Genomic DNA, 21,791 nt, shown 5'->3' with positions numbered 1-21,791 from the left:
GCGCCTCAGCTGACCCCTCCCATGATCAGATTGCTCCAGTGGAGGCCAAGGGGCTCTGTCTCAGGAGTAACTCAGGCCCTGTTTCACAATAACAATTCTCACATTTGTCAGACATCACCATATGGCTGCTAAAGCACTGGTTTAATTATTTATTGTTTCTCAATGCAGACTATAGCAGTTAGGCGATAGCAATTCTAATGTTTTGTGGTTTTAATCTTGTTAAAACAATGTTTTTCTATAAAAAACATATGCGCTATAATCCCTAATTGTATTAACTACAACCATGAGAAGTTGGGTTGATTGGAGGGGCAGGAAATAGAATTGCTGATGCCAACTTACCTGAATTCTAGCTGCATGAAGAGGAGGAAGAATACAGACCCTTTCATGAACTGGCCTTTGAAAACCCAAATATAAAAAGAAAGGTTGTGGTGGTCACACTTTATTGTTCTATTTACTTATCTTCATTATTTATTTATTTTATTGAAGTATAGTTAATTTACAATGCTGTGTTAGTTTCAAGTAAATAGCAAAGTGATTCAGTTATGCATATATATATATTATTTTTCAGAATTTCTTCCATTATAGGTTATTACATGATACTAAGTAAAGTTCCTTGTGCTATATAGTAGGTCCTTTTTGCTTACCTATTTTATGTTTAATACTGTGTATATGTTAATCCTAAACTCTGAATTTTGGGCTTCCCTGGTGGCTTAGTGGTAAAGAATCTGACAGCCGATACAGGAGTCACAGGTTGGATCCCTGGGCTGGGAAGATCCCCCGGAGAAGGAAATGGCAACCCACTCCAGTATTTCTCCCATCTAATTACTAACCAGGCCCGACCCTGCTTAGCTTTCGAGATCAAATGAGATTGGGCGCATTCAGGGCGGTATGGCTGTAGATCCACTCCAGTGTTTCTTGTCTGGGAAATCCCATTGGACAGAGGAGCCCGATGGGCTACAGTTCATGGGGTCGCAAAAGAGATACAACTTAGTGGCTGAACAACAACGACAACAAAACTCCTCATTTATCTCCCCTCCACCCCTGCTATCCTCTTTGGTTTGTTTTCTTTGTCTATCAGTCTGTTTCTGCTTTGTAAATAAGTTCATTTGTGTCATTTTTTTAGATTCCACATATAAGTGATATCATATGATATTTGTCTTTTTATGTCTCATTTATTTCACATTATATGATAATTTCAGCTTCCATGATGGTCACACTTTAAATGTATATTCATCATGTGTATTTCTTTTTTTTTTTTTTTTTTTGAGGTTTATAGCAAAATGGATGAAGTTTAAAAATATGGAACGCTTCACGAATTTGCGTGTCATCCTCGCGCAGGGGCCATGCTAATCTTCTCTGTATCGTTCCAATTTTAGTATATGTGCTGCCGAAGCGAGCACTCATCATGTGTATTTCTAAGGGAAGACTGTGGAGAGGCCAATGTAAGGGGGAGGTGATGAGACTAATATTGCAGCGGATATTTACTGCACATATACTAGACGTTCGGTACCAGAACAAGCATTTTATACACATTATGCTCTTTGCCCTATAGCGGGCACCATTATTCTCATTTTACAGAAAATCAGCTTGCCAATGACACATGGCAGATTGCTGGCATTTGAGGCCAGGTGTGTGACTCCTTTGTGTGAGTTTCCCAAATTGTTGCCTAAAAACGGGAATGTAAGCAAAAGACCTAAAAATATTTGGCACTTAATGGTATAAAGAAAGATTCACCAGTGCAGGGATGGCCAAGCTCCCCAGTCTGCAAAATGTACTTAGTAATAGGATTTTTCAACATTAGTATGTAATTTTAGCAAGTTCTGACCTATATTCACCTGGAGGGAATTTCCATTGCTGTATTATGGGAATTTCTAGTTTGTGTCACTTTCTGTCATTAAATGTATAGCCTGATGCCTTCTCAAATGCTGGACCAGGCATTTTTGCAGGGCTTAGCACTATACCATGAAACGGTTTTCAATTCTCAAGTAGCTGTTACATTAGCAAAGTAAGACAATAGCCAACATTTCATTTGTGCCGACCAGTAAACCCTGAGCGTCATCAGAGGAGGCTGCTGCTGATTAATAAACAATAGGGATTTTCTCTAATAGAAGTGCATCTGGCAGCTGTGGGAAACCATCTTTAATCCCCTGTAATGAGTTTAGAGGCTGTCAGAACATTTGATGACAATGTGGGCTTCATTTTAGCTGCTCAGTTAGCCTGTTATGTCCACACTGAGTTAACACCATCATTCTACTTACTGGCCTTGGTTTTCTCTCTTTCTCTTGATTTCTCCATTTTATTTTGTGGTCCTACTACTCACCGTCACTGAGGCTGGAGAACCCGGGTCCTCCCGACTCCTTACAACCTTGACTCAGCACCTTTCCCGAATGCATCCCTTCTCCACCCGCTCTGTCACTTCTGCCTTAGCCTCACTTGCCTGGACCACTTCCAACCCTGCTTGCTGCTCCCTAAAACTCAGTCTCCACCCAGCCTAGCATCTTCTGTTTAAACCCAAGACTGAGCAGTCTCTGTCCATTTGAACCTTCAGGGATCCCCACTGTGTACAGAGTAGATTCTCTGCTCTAGGCGGGCCTGGCAGAGCCCCTGCGGCCTCCTTACCTGTTACCCTCTGTGCCCTGCACAGTTCTCTGGGCTGTGTCTCCCCTCTGGGCCATTTGCTCAAACGGTCTGCTTTGTCCAGAACTCCCTCTCCACCTGCCCCATCCCCCAGCCTCCTTTCCTTGCCTGGATTCTCACCTTTGTTTGAGACAGTTCAAATGTGAGCCTCACCCTCTGCCCCAGGAACGGCAGGTGACCCTCCCCTTTATTTCAGTGTCTCTGGGAACAAACCAGGGACTCAATGTATACCTGTCACCATCATTGTCCTTCTTCACTGTGATTCTGTGAGTATCTGTCGGTGTGTCTACTGTCGTTCTTTGGAATGTTAGCTTATTCTTATACAAGTAGAAAAAGCCCAATGCCTGATAGTAAAAAATACACAAGAGCTATGACCAGAAGGGTTTTAGAAAACCATGCAAATAGCTCCTAAACATAGGAAAAGATCTTTGGTCTTGCTGATAAGATAAGAATGTCAATTACTACGTGACCATTTTTTATCTGTCATAAATCTAGAAGTTTGATAAAACACTCTGTGGGTAGTGTGTGGAAATAGGAATTCTCGAATATTGCTGGTTGGAAAACAAAATGATTCTACCCTTATGAGGGGAGAAATTTGGCAATGCCAAGCTAACTTATATATGCTTTTACCCTCTGGTCTGGGAATCATACTTCCAGGAAGCTACCCCAAAGATGTACTGCTAAATATGTAACAAAATATTTGCACAAACTCGTACTTTATAATGGAGAAGGAAATGGCAACCCACTCCAGTATTCTTGTTTGGAAAATCCCAAGGACAGAGGAACCTGGTGGTGTCGCAAAGAGTCAGACACAACTGAGCAACTGAGCACATACTTTATAACACGTTTTATAAGAGCAAGAGATTGGAAACAGCCCAGATAACCATTAATAGAGGTCTAGTTGAATAAAGGGAAGGTGGAAAAACATGTTTGGTTTGCTACTCTTTTTCTAAGAAAAGGGAGGATATGATTATAAATCTGTTTTTTCTTTTAGTTTTTATAAGTTTTCCTTTAAGGGAAAAGAGGTATCAAGACATAGATGGCAAGAATAAAAGCTAGACTCTCTAAATATCCTTTATTTTAGGGATTTTGTCTTGGAACCATGTAAATATTTCATTTAATTATTAAATTTTAAATTAATTTTTCCTTTGTTTTTTAACTGAAATGAAGTTGATTTACAATATTGTGTTAGTTTCTGATGTACAGCAAAGCAATTCAATCACTAACAAAATATAACAAATGAACCAAAATAAGTATTGAGTTGGTGAAATAGTCTCTCAGAGAAAAACTCATTCTCTTCTCTATTTTTCTTTCCCTCCAGCTTTTTGCTAGCAGAATTGCTGACCTTAAGCCCACAGCAGACTGTGAAGTTTGTAACAGTCTCTAAGGCAAAGTGGAAGCCTGAATTTCCAGGATAGGTTAACCAGAGGTCATTGGACAAAAGTGTATTTTACTAAAGAATTACTTTTCCTCATTCAGGTTCCTCCTTCCCTTCTCTTTCACCATCACAAAAACCCAAAACCAGAGTGAGAAAGCTGAATGGGTGGGCTCCTCTCTTCCCCTAGGAGGTTTCAAACTTGATTGTCTTGGAAAGTGGTAGTTCCAAGGACAGAAATAGGGAATTTTCAGAGAAAAACTTTCAGCTGGTGTTATAGAGCCCTCGATTATAGTAACAAGAACTGGCTAACCTCAGGAAGAGTAGAAAAGCCTCTGCGACTGCAGAGGTTAAGAGTGCCATGCCAAACAGATCAAAGACTAGTAGCAAAAAAGACTGACTTGACTTGCCTGTTCTGCAGAAATAGAATAGCTTCTGGTTAAAGGATTGAGTGGTTAAAATGAAAAGCCCTCCTGTATAACACACTTGTGCATGTGCATCGTTACTGAGACCAAGATGCTCCTGCTCACTGCACAACAGGCTAATGAATCTAGAGTCAAGGTGCTGGAGCAAGGAATAGTGATTTTACTCAGGAAGCCAGCAGACGGGGAAGATGGTGGACTCATGTCCCAAAGAACCATCTTAGTTGAGATAGAATTCAGGCTACTTTTATACTAAAGGGGAGAGGTTGTGACTAGTTGCAAACTTCTTGGTGCTAGAATCCTTTGTTCTTGCAATTGTCCAGATAGATCAGGTCCCAATGTTCCTATAAACCTCCAAAAAGACAAATGTTATTCTCTGTTCTGAAACTTTTAATCTCTAAATGAATGGAAGACTGTCATACTTTTAAAGATCAGAACCTTGAGAGTGGGCTATATTTTAGGCGAGAGGCAACATTCTTTCACAAGGGTCAGAGCCTGCAAGACAGTACAGGCCACAGAGCACAAGGGTTAGAGCTAAAGGAACAGATCCAATTTGGAGTCAGGTCTGTTCTTTTCTGTTACACATCTATGCGGTCTGGTCATGCTCTGGTCATGCTCTTTGGAAGCTGGTGGTGGACAAGATGGTTATTTGAGATCTATACCTGTGGACAGAAAGAAGCTGAAGCAGGATTGGTCAGAGGAAGAAGCTGAACTGTGGTAAGGGCTCAACAAAGCCTTGGCTCACCGGGTGAAAAATGGTCCCATGACAGGTGGAAACATATGACTTTATCCCCTCATCTCACTGAGTCTTCTGACCATGCTGCCCAGGGAGGGCTTGACTTCTGACAGAGACCAGCTCCCCACAACTAAAGCAGCCCCTTTTAAAAATTTATTTATTTGTTTGTTTTTGGCTGTGCTGGGTCTTCATTGCTGTGCAGGATTTTCTCTAGTTGTGGTGTGTGGGCTTCTCATTGCACTGACTTCAATGGTTGTAGCACATGGGCTGAGCAGTTGCAGCAGCTCCTGGGCGATAGAACACGGGCTCAAGAGTTGTGGCACATGAGCTTAATTGCTGCGCAGCTTGTGGGATCTTCCTAGATTAGGGATCGAACCCATGTCTCCTACATTGGCAGGCAGATTCTTTTATCACTGAGCCACCAGGGAAGCCCTATAGCATACATTGAAGGAAGACCTGGGGGCACATCCCTTTGCTAGCCGGCTAGCAACCCTCTCTATAGTTCACATAGAGTGTTCTTAGCGTAATTTCTCTCAAACAAAAGGCATTACGTTTTCAGTAAAGAATACATGCTGTATATTTAAGATTGAATTCAGAATTGCTATTAGAGTTTATATTCCATGGATTATCAAATGGTCAATATTATATTTCCAGGAAGGCTGGAATTAGCTGTTGATTTATTCATCCCACAAACATTTCTTAAGTGTCTATTGGATAGTAGTCTCTGGAAATTGAAATATGAATAAAGATGCTTTTCCCCTGAACTGGGAGTTGGATTCTAGTAGGAAGCAGAGAAAATAGACAAATGAAGCAAAGTGGAAGGAGTTTAACAGGTAGGTATAAAAAAGATGCCATAGAAGTTAAAGGGGCATGGAGGAGCCAGTGGTCAGCTGTGCCTGCAGACCTCCTCCTGGGAGAGGAAACATGGGCTCCACCTCACAGAGGACAAGAAATATTCCCAGAGGAACGTTACAGGAAGAACAAATGAATGGTTAAAGGCTCAGAAGAATGAAAGAGCATCTTACATGATGGCAACCACAAGTAGACTATGTGACTGAGGCATAGATTGTGTTTAAGGATGTACTGGAATATGGAGGAAATATATAAGCAATTATTTTATTCATTTATTAATACAGTTTTTATTCGTATTTTATCTAGCCAGGTTTCCTCAAGAGCTTTTAACCACAAGTCTGTGATTTTTTTGTTTGGTTTTGTGATAACACCCTTCTGCACAACATTTTTTGAGGCTATGTTGAAAGATGGTGTTGATTGAGTCTGCCAGGTCATGGGTGCCGTAAGGCTGCTCTATTTCTAGTACCCTAACAGGTCTGTTCTTGACTTGATGTTGACAGATAAGGGAATGAGATGTCTGGGCACCATTCCTGGGGATGCTGCAGCTGTGTGTCTGTTCCTGGGGGCTGGAATACTGAACAGTGTTAGAAGGAACACTCTGCCTTCCTGTCATAATGAGTCCTTAGCAACCACCTAGTTCAGGTCACAGACAGGGAAAGGAGAGACAGCAGAGTCTTTGCTCTTTCTGGTGCAGATAAATTGGACTGAGGACGTTGGGAAAGAAAATCAGTAGCACAGCTGCAACCTTGGCCATGGCGTGTATAACCTTTCGAAAACCAGTATCAGCCACAGTGGGGAAGCAGATGGTGTTCACAGGTAAAGGGCTTTTCTGTATCTTTCACAAGGAGACTGAAGCTTCCTTAATCGCTCACCTACATGATACTCAAATGGACTCGAGGAGGAAAGAACCACACACACTTATTCTACATGATTCTGCTGCTCTTATTATGCACTCAGCCTGGGCTGAGTTGCCTTGAATAGATTTGTGATGTCCTGTTCTCACTAATTTAGGAATTTTTTCATATCATACAGTTTATGTTTTGTGTAACTGGGGCTGCTTTGATGTTAATACAAATTATTAGTGATCATATTTTCATTATTACTGATTTAAGTTTCTTGTATTTTTAGAAACTTGACATATTTGATTGATAAAACTTTGAGCAAGATGTAAGCTTAGTAAAATGTCGGCTGGCATTTTGTTCCTTCAACTTGCTTTAAATGATTTGGATGGTATGTCTGTGTGGAATTATGTATATGTATAATGGAATCACTTTGCTGTGTACCTCAAACTAATGAAACATTGTAAATAAACTATACTTCAGTTTTTTAAATGTAGTTAAATAAACTATGACTAATTGTGATTTCTGCAAGAAATGTCACAATTTTATCTTATTTCCTTTGTGCTTTAAAATTACAAGCCTATTTTTAAGCTTAACCCTTGCTTATCTGTAAATTCTCACTGCAGTCATGAGAAGCTTGGCTCCTACTCTTTGCCACCCATTTATTTAACTTTAATTTCCACCAGGTCTCCCGCATTGCAGGCAGATTCTTTACCATCTAAGCCACTAGAGAAGCCATATGTATGTGTATACAAGTATCAGAATTGCTAACCAGTACTTCAGGAGAAGAAACTTGGTCAGCTAGAGTACAATGCTTCCTTACCTTCCTTCTGCCTTTGGGCTCAGGGCTCTGCTCATTTCCAAAGTTACTTAAGGTCAAAGTTACCAAAGGTCAGCTCCTTTCACCCACTCCCTCCAATGAGATTGGTTTATATATTTGAAATACAGTTATTCTCCTGTCATTGTCTGAATTCTATTCTAAAATCCCCCAGACTCCTAAATGATTTTTAAAATTTGCGTACACCAAGCTTTGCTCTCTGTGCTAAGTCTTCAGGTTTTGATAACTTCGCAAGGTCACGTACCCACCATGACAGTACTTTTCAACCCTTTAAAAACCCTGTGCTTCACCTACACATCCCCCCTTTTCCCTCACTGAGTTCCTGGCAGCCACTGATCCTTTTTCTCTCTCTAAAGTTTTGCCTTTTCCTGGATATCAGAGCCGGAATCATACAGTGGGTAGCCTTTTCAGATTGACTTCATTCACCTGTCAATATGCATTGAAATTTCCTCCATGTATTTTCATGGCTGGAGTGTTCACTTATTTTTATCGCTGAATAGCCTTCCATTGTAGGGTTGTATCACAATTTGTTGACCTAATCATCTTGGCAATTCTGGAAGAAAAAAAACAACTTCTATGAGACTTTTGCATGGATATGTTTTCAGATCAATTTGGTACATACTCAGCAGGGTGATTGCTATATCATTTGGTAAGACTCTGTTTAGCTTTGGAAGAAACTGCCAAGTTGAAATAAGTCAGAAAGAGAAAAACAAATATCGTATCTTAATGCATATGAGTAGAATCTGGGAAGATGGTACAGATGAGCTGTTGGCAGGGCAGGAATAGAGATGCACACAGAGAGGACAGATGTGTAGACACAGGAAGGGGGGAGTGAGATGAACTGGGAGAGAAAGATTGACACATATACACTACCATGTGTAAAAAATAACTAACTAGTGGGAAGCTCTGAATGGCGCAGGGGGCTCAACTCTGTGCTCTAGGATGACCTGAAGGGTGGGGTGGGCGTGAGTGGAAGGGAGGGTTAGGAGGGAGGGGATATATGTATCCATGTGGCTGACTCACTGCCTGCCTTGTACAGCAGAAACCACCACAACATTGTAAAGCAACTACACGCCAACAGCAGCAACAAATCAGAAAAGCAACTGCCAAATGATCTTGCATAGCAGCTATACCGTTTTGCGATCTCGCTTGCAGTTAAGTGAGAGTCCCTGTTACTCGGCACCCACGTCAGCATTTGGTTGTCTTTCTGTTCTCACCTTTAGCCATTCTTACCAGATGTAGTTACGTCTCACTGCTGTTTAAATTCATAATTCCGTAATGGCCAATGATCATATACTTATTTGCCATCTGAATATTTTCTTTGATGTGATGTCTGTTCATAATGTTTGCCAATTATAAAATAATTGTTTATTTTCTTACTGTTGAGTTTGAACAGTTCTACATGTATTTTAGAGACAAGTCTTTCATCAGATAAATGTTCTGCAAATATTTTCTCCTGGTTTGTGGCTTGTCTTTTCATTTTCTTAACATAGTCTTTGATAGAGCAGAGCACAAGTTTTAGTTTTAATAAACAAATTTAATACTTAGTTTAATAAACCACTTTAATATTTAACATTTATTAATTTAGTTTTAATAATTGATTTTTCTTTCATGATGCTTTTGATATTATATCTAAAAATGCCTCACCACATCCAGAGTCTCCTAGATTTTTGTCCTTGTTTTCTTCTAAAATGTTTTCCTATTTTGTGTTTTCATTTGTCTATAATTCATTTCACAGTGATTTTCATGTCTTTTAAACTTTTCATTTCCATCAGCCAAATGATTTCCTTTTCTCCTTAAGCCAGCCTGGGTTGGGTTTTCTGTCACTTGCAGCCATGAATTTCTTATAATCTATGTCAGTGTGTACTTGGTTTCATGTATTTACATAGCTCAAATTCTTATCACTTTTGATAGGCTTCAGGTTTTACATTATGTTGATGCATAATAATTCACTTCATGTTCTCCTATATTTTATATTTAAATTCCAGATTACCTCTGTTATAATTAAAGCTGCATGAATACTTTTGGGTATTTTTCCTTCTCTGTTATTTTCTCATGGTATATTAACAGTGAGTGGAATTAGGTGGTTAAAGATACAAACTTATTGAGGCCAGAGACTTCAGAGAATTGTATAAAATATTATGAACAATATATTTGTATTTAAGGTCTGCAAAGAGTTTTAAAAATCACTGTTATTTATTTTTGATAATGGGGAGTTATATATCAATCTATTTGACTATAACATTTAAAATTTTTGTTATGAATATTTTAGAACATATCCCACTTACCTGTCACTCATATTCAACAATTTATCAAAAACTTCCCACATTTGATCACGTAGTTTTTTTCTTTTTCATTTGCTAAAATATTTTAAAGTGAATTTCAGACATTCTATTATAGCCTACATATTTCACAAGCATGCATGCTAAGTTGCTCAGTTGTGTCTGACTCTTTGAGACCCCATGGACAGGCTTCTCTATCTATGGGATCTTCCAGGCAAGAATACTGGAATGAGTGGCCATTTCCTTCTCCAGGGGATCTTCCTGACTCAGGAATAGAACCTGAGTCTCCTATCTCTCCTGCATTGGCAGGGGGATTCTTTACTACTGAGCCACATGAGAAGCCCCATGTATTTCACTGTGCATCACTCCCCCTCCCAAATGAATATATTCTTACATAACCACATTGTCATTATCACATCTAGCAAAATATAAAACTATCCTCTAACAACATGTAATTACTAGTCCATGGTAATATTTCCCTCATTGCCTCTAAAATGTATTTTTATAGTTGATTGCAAAAGTACGGATCTGAATTAGGTCCACACATTGCATTTGGTTGTGTTCTTTCCTTTGATGTCCTATAAGCTGGTACAGGTGGAAGCAGTGACAGACTTTCTCTTCTTGGGCTCCAGAATCACTGTGGATGGTGACTGCAGCCATAAAATTAGAAGATGGTTGCTTTTTGGAAGAAAGGCTATGACAAACCTAGATAGCATATTGAAAAGCAAAGACAGGTCCATATAGTCAAAGCTGTGGTCTTTCCAGTAGTCTTGTGTGTATGTGAGAGCTGGATCATAAAGAAAGCTGAATGGTGAAGAATTGATGTTTTCAAACTGTGATGCTGGATAAGAATCTTGAGAGTCCCTTGGATAGCAAACAGATCAAACCAGTCAATCCTAAGGGAAATCAACCCTGAATACTCACTCATTGGAAGGACTGATGCTGAAGGTGAAGCTCCAGTACTTTGGCCACCTGATTTGAAGAGCTGATTCATTGGAAAAGACCCTGATGCTGGGAAAGATTGAAGGCAAAAGGAGAAGAGGGCAGCCAAAGATGAGGTGGTTTGATGGCATCACCAATTCAATGGACATGAACTTGGGTGAACTCTGGGAGAAGGTGAAGGACAGAGAGGCCTGGGTATGTTGCAATTCAGACATGACTTGGCGACTGAACAACAGCAACAATAATCTGGTACAGTCTTCTTTCTTTTCCTGTTGCAAAGACTGGGTCAGTCATCCAGCAGAAATACCCAACATTCTGAATTTTCCTGGTGTCATATCATTTAATGTGTTCCTCTGTTCTCTGTGTTTTCCAAAATTGGAATCTGGCTCTTGAGGTTCAACTCTTTGGGCAAGCTTGTTGCTTGAATGCTGCTGTGGTCAACACATCATACACAGAGCAGACATTACAATTTCAATTTCTCCAAGACCCATCACTTAGGACCTTTCTAAGTTGTTGGGACTTAGTTCTCTTCTTTCTGAATTTGGAACTGATTTCAATGAGAAGCTCATGTTCTTGTAAAGATATTGGTGTAAGTGGGTATGAACTCTGGTTAGGCAAATAAAAAGTTGATGTGCTGCATACTCTATATTAAATATTGTATAGTTGCAATAAAAAATGGAAAATATTTTGTCACTATTAATAATTAATGAAAGAGCAATCAAACATCATAAGAAATCATTTTAAAATTTATGCTGAGTGCTGATAATGTGAGGAAAAACTAAGTGGATTATCAGAGGATGAGACAATAGCTGAGAAGTTTTGCAGAAATTTTGAGGATGATTTCAGAACACTTTTAAGAGTTTTATAGAGTTTTTACTAAAGCCTAATTTAATCTAGATAGTATATTAAAAAGCAGAGACATTACTTTGCCAACAAAGGTCCGTCTAGTCAATGCTATGATTTTTCCAGTGGTCATGTATGGATGTGAGAGTTGGACTGTGAAGAAAGCTGAGCGACGAAGAATTGATGCTTTTGAACTGTGGTGTTGGAGAAGACTCCTGAGAGTCCCTTGGACTGCTAGGAGATCCAACCAGTCCATCCTAAAGGAGATCAGTCCTGGGTGTTCATTGGAAGGACTGATGCTGAAGCTGAAACTCCAATACTTTGGCCACCTCATGCAAAGAGTTGACTCATTGGAAAAGATCATGATGCTGGGAGGGATTGGGGGCAGGAGGAGAAGGGGATGACAGAGGATGAGATGGCTGGATGGCATCACTGACTCGTTGGACATGAGTTTGGGTAAACTCCGGGAGCTGGTGATGGACAGGGAGGCCTGGTGTGCTGCGATTCATGGGGTCGCAAAGAGTTGGACACAACTGAGCGACTGAACTGAACTGAATTTAATTTGGGGGCTTCCCTAGTAGCTCAGATGATAAAGCATCTGCCTGCAATGCAGGCGACCCAGGTTTGATCCCTGGGTCGCGAAGATCACACGAAGAAGGGAGTGGCAACCCATTCCAGTATTCTCGCTTGGAGAATTCCCTGAACAGAGGAACCCTGCAGGCTACAGTCCATGGGATGGCAAAGAGTCAGACACAACTACATGACTAACACTTTCACTTTCAGTTTAATTAAATCAAATTTTCCCTTTTTGCTGTAAGTATAACACTTCTCATATTTATTGATAGCTATAATTGTTTTAATTTCAATCTCTTTCATCTCTAGTGAGACTCCATTATTCTGTGAGATGATTCATGTGTATTTACTTAGTGCACTGCCGCTAACAAACTAATTTGCTGACTCATTACATTTTCTTTTTCAACCCAATTTTAATATTTTTCCCTTTAAAAAATATTTTTGATTCTAAATTTTTATCATATATATTTGAAATTGAATGTAACAAATAGAAATTGAATCCTCTTTGAATACTGAAAAGTTGGCCATGAGCTTTGGAGGATACAAAAATGAAAAGGAATAAGATTTTTTTTGTCTTCTAGATATGTATAATCTGCTGTTCTTGTTAGAACATCATAGGTTGTCTCATTTTCCTATTTAATCTAAATATTCACCACAGATGTCCTGGGAATGTAGTGTGACATAGAAAGGAGACAGAAACCCAATTCCAAAGGCCTTGAGGAGTCAAATAGAAGAGGTGGGGATGGAGGACCATGACCTCGTGGGATGCTTCACAAACTGCTCCCTGTGCCTTTTAAGTTTTGTGTCCTACTCCTTTCTTTTGACTGGCATAATCAGAGAATAAATTGCCTCCTATATGATGGATGGATCTTAGATTTTATTTATTCTGCAACTAATAAAAGGATAGGGATTCTTGTGGAAAAAAGTGTCAGTAGGTCCAACTTTTAAAACTTTTTTTAAAAGTTGATATGAAACATATACTTGAGTAAATACATTCACCCAGTGTCCAGCTAGATAACATTTTACAAAGTGAACACACCAACGCACTTACTTTTTAAATTAAGAACATTAATATTTTCGCCATCCTAAAATGTTCCTTTATATTGTTTCCCAACCAATTCCCCCAAAGTCAAACATTGTTTTTATGTTTAGAATCCATATGTTTTTGATAAATGTGAGTTTAATTTGATGGGGAGTACTTTTATTGTCTGTATTTTTGAAACATTTTATTTGCCGGCTTATTCTTTCATGAAAGTTTTATTATCAATTTGCTAAGTTTTATTACACAGTGAAGAGATTTTATAGTTAATGTTATTTTGGCATTAAAATGGCCTTACTATGAAAACTAATATCATAAATAAAATTCTGAAGTGATTTTAAAGTATGTTAGAGCATGGTTATGTATTTTTACATCTGTTTGCAAACAACCGATACTATTTGTTTACTCAATTCCAGGTCCCATGCTGCTTTGAAGTTATAAAATTACATTTTAAAAGGTACATTTTTTATTAAGATTTTTAAAGTAAATTTCTACTCGGTCCAAATTGAGAGACTGATGGAATAATTCCTATGGAATATTAAATTAAAAAGGCCCCATAAAAGATAATCTAATTTAGCCTATCATTTTTCAGATGAGAATGCTGAGGTTCAGAGAACTGAGTCACCTGCTCAAGGTCACATAGTCTTGATCAGAAGGATGACAGCCTAGGCCTGCTTCTTGTTTGTATGATGAATGATGTACGTTATATCCAGGCAGGTGCATGGATGCTCAGTTGTGTCTGATTCTTTGCAATCCCATGGACTGTAGCCCGCCAGGCTCCTCCATTTGTGGAATTTCCCAGGCAAGAATACTGGGTTGGGTCGGCATTCCCGTCTTCGAGAGATCTTCCTGACCCAGGGGTCGAACCCATGTCTCTTGCATCTCCTGCATTGGCAGGTGGATTCCTTACCACCGAGCCACCTGGGAAGCCCAAGTTATTCCAGATTTCTAAGTAAATATATTAATTAATATATTATTAATTAATAAATATATTAATGTATTTATTCAGCCATCAGAGATCTACTAGAAAATCTGTACATGTAAACCAGGAATATTGCAGAATTCCACCATGGTACTTTTGTTAGAAATATATTAGAATTGGAAATACTCTCTAGGAAATGGCCAAAAAACATGATGAATGAAGCTATAAGTGGTGAAAGAAGTACATAAATGTGTATGTGATTTTGAAAAGCTCGCTCCATTAGCCTGGGTTTCAGACCCATTTATTCATCTCGCTTTTTGCCCTGTGAAACTGTCACACTCATAGTTATGTCTCAAATGCAGTTGTTTTAAAAATAGAAAATGACTTCATACAAAACTGCCAGTGGTTTCCTAATAGAAGAAAGAACCAAACAGTCCTCCTGGAAATTCAACTTAAGTCTCATCATTGTAATTCAGGAAGCAAACATGTCACATTGTAAAAAACTAATTCATGATGAAGCTTACACATTTTAATGGGCCTGACACATTTTGTTGGCTAATCTGCATTTTATTCTGTAATTGTAGCATGTGATTTGCCTGAATCAAAATTTATCTACAAGTGACAGCAGTTTCAAATAAATCCTACCTTAAATAATTGGCCAGGTGAATCATCACTGATGTGACTTCCAGAAAAAATAAAATCAGTTGCTGGCATCACTCTGAAAAACATCTAAACCAAGCCGTTAGAAGAAGACTTCTAAGGACAAGCTTTGCCTCATACTCTAGTTTTTTGTTTTGTTTTTTAGACAATATACAACTTTATGGTATGAACTAAAGGAGAAGAGCTGATTTGCTTTGCTGGGCTTCGACTTAATTTTCCAAGGTTGATACTCTCTTAGGTTACATTAATATCACTATGGAGAAATGTGCTCAGGATTAAGTAAAAAATGTTTTGTGTTTTGGAGACAGGGTTTGAAAGAAGTAACTATTTTGTCAAAGATTAGCGGATGGTTCACTGTGCCACCTGCTAAGAAATCAACATGAGGAGCTCGTTTCAAGAAGCAGAGCTGTCAATGGAGCTGTCATGTCCTCACTCCTCCTAACCTTTTTTCTTTCATTCTTTTTATTGGAGTATAATTGATTTATAATGGTGTGTTAGTTTCAGTTGTAGAGCAAAGGGATTGAGTTATACATACATATGCATTCCTTTTCAGATTCTTTTCCCATATAGGTTATTACAGAATATTGAGTATAGCTCCCTGAGCTAACAGTAGGTCATTATTGGTTATCTATTTTATATATGCTGTTGTTTAGTCACTAAGCTGTGTCTGACTCTGGTGTAACTCCATGGACTATAGCCTTCCAGGCATCTCTGTCCATGGGATTTCCAGTGCAAGAATACTGGAATAGGTTCCTGTTTCCTTCTCCTGGGTATCTTCTCAACCCAGGGATCAAACCCATGTCTCCTGCATTGGCAGGTGGATTTTTTACCACTGAGCCTCCAGGGAAGCCTATTTTATATATAGGCATATATACATAGGTTAATCCTAACTTCCTAATTTACCCCTTCCCCCACTCCTCTCACCTTTGGTAACCATATTTGCTTTCTACATCGGTGAGTCTGTTTTGTAAATAACGTCATTTGAATAATTTTTTTTAGATTTCACATATAAGTGATAGCATATGATTTGCCTTTGACTTGCTTCCCTTAGTACAGTAATCTCTAGATACATTCATGTTGCTGCAAATGGCATTATTTCATTCTTCTTATGGCTGAGTAGTATTTCATTGTAAATATGTACCGCGTCTTCTTTGCCTATTCATCTATTGATGGACATTTAGGATGTTTCCATGTCTTGGCTATTGTAAATAGTGCTGCAATGAGCATTGGGGTGCAAGTACTTTTTGAATTAGAGGTTCCATCGTTTCCAGACATATTCCCAGGAGTGGTATTGCTGGATAATAGGGTAGCTCTATTTTTAGTTTTTTAAGGAAACTCCATACTGTTCTCCATAGTGGCTGTACCGATTTACATTCCCTCCGACAGTATAGGAGGGTGCCCTTCTCTCCACACTCTCGTCATCTTTTATTATTTGTAGATATTTTGATGATGGCCATAGATTTGATTTGCATTTCTCTAATAATTAGTGATGTTGAGCATCTATTCATATGCTTGTTGGCCATCTGTGTATCTTCTTTAGAGAAATGTCTATTTAGGTCTTCTGTCCATTCTTTGATTGGGTTCTTTATTTTATTTTTTGATATTGAGCTATGTGAACAGTTTGCATACTGTTGGTTGCATCATTTGCAAATTCTCTCTCACCTTACATTGTCTTTTCTTCTTAACCCTTCTGCCCACAGTCTTCTCATCTGTAATTTGAGGCTAGTGGTAACTATTTCAGGTCAGGAAGTCTCCTGGAGAAGGGATGGGCTACCCACTCCAGTATTCCTGGGCTTCTCTGGTGGCTGAGACAGTAAAGAATCTGCCTGCAATGAGGAAAACCTGAGTTCTATCCCTGGGTTGGGAAGATCCCCTGGAGGAGGGCGTGGCAACCCACTCCACTATTCTTGCCTGGAGAATCCCCATGGACAGAGGAGCCTGGTGGGCTACAGTCCATAGGGTCACACAGAGTCAGACATGACTGAGCAGCTAAACCCAGCACAGTATCTATTTCATGACATGTTCTATGATGATTTAATGAAATGAGAATGCCTGATATAATAAGAATTCAATAACTTTTTGGACTTAAAAAACAATGTATGCTATTTATTTTCTTAAGAAGGTCTTGGAGAGGACTCAAAAATCATCTTAGAATCCTATTTTTTATGCTAAATCAGCCAAGTACACATTACTTCCTAAAGTCTTAAGCCATAAGGGAATTTTTAATGGGCACAGAGAGAAAAAAATCCAAGAATATCTAAACTCATGGTTTTTAAACTTCAATGTGCATTGTGAATCACCTGGGAAGCCTTGTTAAAATGTACATTTCTGATTCCAGACTTGAGAACCTGCATTTCTACTAAGCTCTCAGGAGACGCCCAAGCTGCTGATCACGGGACCACACCTTGAGCAGCAAGGACCTGAACTCTTCTGGCCCCTCTGGTCACTGTTGTGACCTTGGACTGGGTGTTTATCTCTCGTTTACATCATCTGTAAAACAGCAATATTAGTATCTACTTCATAGGGCTGCTAGGAGTTTTAAGTGAGTCAATGTACACAGAGTACTTAGACCACTGTCCTTATAATAATACTTAGGGCTCACTCACACATACATTTTTAAGCTGCTAACTATTGACCTTTTTGTATCTTCCTATAAACCAGATCTAAATAATACCAAGGAAAGCAAGTTGCATTACAACAATGTTGTGGGAGAATGGCAGGTTTTTAAAAAATTAATTAATTAATTTTACTGGAGTATCATTGATTTACAATGTTACATAATATAGAATAGCAGATTTTGGAATTCTTCAGGTTTACCACCTGAATTCCCGTCATCTTGGTTAGGAAAACGACCCGTCATTTTGTGGTCAGGAAGGATAGAGAGGTCTCCTTAGGGGCTCTCTTTGTCTGTCTCCCTTGAGTCGTGCTTCCCTCCTCTTTTTCCTCCTCTCTTGCTGTGGCAGATGCTAGTGAATTGTGCTTCTCAGCAGGTGATCAGGGGTGAAGTGCCTGCGATGTTACTAAGCCAGTTGCTAGCAGTTAGCTCAGAAAAGGTGGAACCTTTCACAGCTCCTACTAAAAGGCCCTTTTGACTACAGGTATCATGTTTTTTTAGTCACTCATTTATTTATTTATTTAACTTATTTATTTTTAATTGCACTGGGTCTTCATTGCTTTGCTTAGGCTTTCTCCGTGTGTGGCGAGCAGGGGCTTCTCTTCTTGGCAGTGCTGGGGCTTCTCATTGCAGTGGCCTCTCTTGTTGTGGAGTACAGGCTCTCGGTGTACGGGCTTAGTTGCTCCAAGGCACGTGGAGTCTTCCCGGATCAGGGATCAAGCCCATATCCCCTGCATTGGCAGGCGGATTCTTATCCACTGGGCTGCCAGGAAAGTACCCACAGATATTATCTTTAACAAAATTACACCCCAGGGAAGAGTCCCAGACAGGTAGAAGGTTACCCACTCCTTTAAGAATAATGGTGCTTCTGGAGAAGGAAATGGCAAACCACTCCAGTACTCTTGCCTGGAGAATCCCCCCGGGCAGCGGAACCTGACTGGCTACAGTCCGTGGGGTCGCAAAGAGTTGGACATGACTGAGTGACTTCACTTTCACTTTAAGAATAGCAGCGGTCTGAAAGTGACCTCGAAACACTTACAGTGGTCAAATCATTTCTCTGAGGCAGCACTTTCTAAAATAAGGAAATAATTTCTGGAAACTATAGAATTGCAGGCAAGGCAGTCATTTGAGAGGAGGAAGTTCTGTATCCGGAGTTGAGCTGCACAGACCTCGCAAGGAGCCTCAGCGCCCCATTTCCAAGCCGGGGCTGAGCAGGACTGACCTTCCCTGATGAGGACTTGGGAGCCCGAGGAAAGCTTCTGGAGGAGGAAAAGCGGCTCGGGTTTATTTCCAAGCCTCATTCTTGTTGGTCAAGGGACCTGCCTGGGAATAGAGGTGGGGGGATCGGAGGCAGAGCCAGGAACCCCACGTGGGTCGGATGAGTGCAGCACCTCCCAGGTTTACTAGACAACGATGAACACTCATTGGCACACAATTGGGGGAGGTCGGGGGCCCCTGAGGAACAGGAGACTTGGTGAGCCTGGAAATGGGAGCCACATCCACTTTCCATGAGCAATACTAAGACCTTCCTGCAGGGGACTCTGAACTAACCAGTTCCAGAGTTAGGGCACTTATTCTTGTCATGTGATGTGTAGAAGAACCACTTGCAGAGACTCTTATGAATGCAGAAACTGCCTCAAATTCTGGGTTAGTTTTTCTGGGGAGTTGGAACCTGCCCTCAAACAAGCACATGGAGAAACTCTGACACAGGGGGTCATGTGACACTTTGTGTGACACATAACCCCTTGGGCAGCAGGAACTATTATTCCTCCTCTGCCCCCGGAAGATCACAGTTCCTCCAAGGCTGGAGGTCTAACTGGCCTCTAGTCAGAACAGAAGTCTTAGCTCACAGCCGTTGGTTTTTGTCTTTTTTTAATTAAAAAAATTTGTTTTAGCCCAATGTTCACTGTGGTGACTCAGCGGTAAAGAATCCACCTGCAATGCCAGAGATACGGTTTCCATCCCTGGGTGGGGAATATCCCTTGGAGAAAGATATGGCAACCCACTTCAGTATTTCTGCCTGGAGAAATTCCATGGACAGAGGAGCCTGGTGGGCTACAGTCCATGGAGTCGTGAAAGTCAGACATGACTTACCAACTAAAAACAACAATGTTCACTGCAGTACTATTTACAATAGCTAGGGCACAGAAGCCCGAGAAGGCAATGGCACCCCACTCCAGTACTCTTGCCTGGAAAATCCCATGGACAGAGGAGCCTGGTAGGCTGCAGTCCATGGGGTCGCTAAGAGTCGGACACGACTGAGCAACTTCACTCTCACTTTTCACTTTTATGCATTGGAGAAGGAAATGGCAACCCACTCCAGCGTTCTTGCCTGAAGAATCCCAGGGACAGAGGAGCCTGGTGGGCTGCTGTCTATGGGGTCGCACAGAGTCGGACACGACTGAAGTGACTTAGCAACAGCAGCAGCAGCAGGGCACAGAGGCAACCTAGATGTTCTATGTCCATCAATAGATGAATGAATAAAGAAGTTGTGGTACATATATACAATGGAATATTAGTCATGAAAAAGAATGAATTTGAGTCAGTGGTAGTGAGGTAGATGAAACTAAAACCTGTTATACAGAGTGAAATAGGTCAGAAACAGAAAAACAAACATTGTATATTAATGCACATATATGTGGAATCTAGAAAAATAGTACTGATGAACCTATTTGTAGGGCAGGAATAAAGACGCAGACATAGTGAACGGACTTGTGGACAGAGGGGGAAAGAAAGGGTGGGGTGAACTGAGAGAGTAGCATTGACATATATACACTATCATGTGTAAAATAGACAGCTAGTGGGAAGCTGATGTACAGCCCAGGGAGTTCAGTTCGGTGATCTGTGATGGCCTAGAGGGGTGGGATTGGAGAGAGTGGGAGCAATATTCAAAAGGGAGGGGATATATGTATACATATAGCTGATTCATGTTGCTGTGCGGCAGAAATCACCAGAACATTGTAAGACAATTATCCTCTAATTAAATGTAAATTTAAAAAATTATAGTTGATTTGCAATGTTGTCTTAGTTTCAGGTGTACACTAAAGTGAATCACTTATCCATATGCATGCATGCTAAGTTGCTTCAGTTTTGTCCAACTCTTTGAGACCCTTTGGACTGTAGCCCACCAGACTCCTCTGTCCATGAGATTCTCCAGGCAAGAATACCAGAGTGGGTTGTCATGTCCTCTTCCAGAGGATCTTCCCAACCCAGCGATCGAATCTGTGTCTCTTGCACTGGCAGGAGGATTCTTAACCAAATCACTTGGGAAGCCCCAGTTATATGTATCCATGTATCTATTCTCACGTGCATATTTTTTAAATATAAAGGTTTCTAAGGGTAATTTAAAGGCTGAATTTTTTTTAAAGATGGGAATATTTATATAGTTCAAATTATTGTATGTTATTTCATTCTGTAAATGATGATATAAAATGAAATATGTCTTTCAGCCCAATGGATTATGGCCATAATAACAGGATAATTAGGAATCTAAGTAGTCAAAACATGCAAACAAAGCTATCTGATGTTAAGATTAGTGAATAAATGCTAATGGCAATCAGGTCAGCTAAATTCTTTGTTTATAGCAAGGAAACAATACCACCCACATCTCTTTCTTTTATAGATTTCCAGATTCTTTCAAACTTCAATTCACAAGCTAAGTAGCCACCTTCTTTTCACAATGTGGAAGCAGAAAAAAGTAGACATGCTAGTCACATGGGCTAAGTAAAGATGTTTAAAAGCACACGCCTTTGATTTGACAAACCTCAGAACTGACATGGTAGATCTCATTCATTTCCTTTCCTGGGGATTGTGCAGCCACTTAGGACATGGGTCCCACCGCTGGACCATACTCCCTCTGGGGCCCTCCTAGAGGGCGAGTGGGTGCCTGGATGCACACCGCTCACACACATGCTTTCACAGTGGAAATGACCTGAGGACTGTCAGATCCTCTTGTTTGCAGGGATTAAAAAATAAGGTTTTCAGTTCCAGGTCACAGGGATTTTTTTTCCCCTCAATTCCAATGTCTTAGACTTCCTTGAGGGGCTTCCCAGATGGTGTCAATGGTAAAGAATCCTGCCAGTGCAGGAGACCTAAGAGATGCGGGTTTGATACCTGAGTCTGGTAGATCCCCTGAAGGAGGGCCTGGCAACCCACTCTAGTATTCTTGTCTGTAGAATCCCATTGACAGAGAAGCCCAATAGGCTACCTCCATAGTC

At 40.1% G+C, this 21,791-nt stretch overlaps 1 protein-coding gene and 1 non-coding gene across 2 annotated transcripts in view; one reads left to right on the top strand and one right to left on the bottom strand.

The window, feature by feature from the left end:
- Positions 1-1,293: 1,293 nt before the first annotated feature.
- LOC136146236 (U6 spliceosomal RNA) lies at positions 1,294-1,400 on the bottom strand. The gene has a single exon (XR_010658954.1). It is a non-coding gene; the product is annotated as a U6 spliceosomal RNA (small nuclear RNA).
- Positions 1,401-6,774: 5,374 nt separating this feature from the next.
- Positions 6,775-21,791, top strand: part of SPMIP2 (sperm microtubule inner protein 2) — a 105,301-nt gene continuing 90,284 nt past the window's right edge. The window contains exon 1 of the mRNA XM_065903799.1: positions 6,775-6,838. Coding sequence (XP_065759871.1) covers positions 6,775-6,838 — 64 coding nt within the window. The remainder of the gene's footprint in view (positions 6,839-21,791) is intronic.

Source organism: Muntiacus reevesi, chromosome 13, assembly GCF_963930625.1.
Source record: "Muntiacus reevesi chromosome 13, mMunRee1.1, whole genome shotgun sequence".
NCBI lineage: Eukaryota > Metazoa > Chordata > Mammalia > Artiodactyla > Cervidae > Muntiacus > Muntiacus reevesi.
The sequence above is the reverse complement of the archived record's forward strand: the minus strand, read 5'-3'. Positions and strand labels throughout refer to the sequence as shown.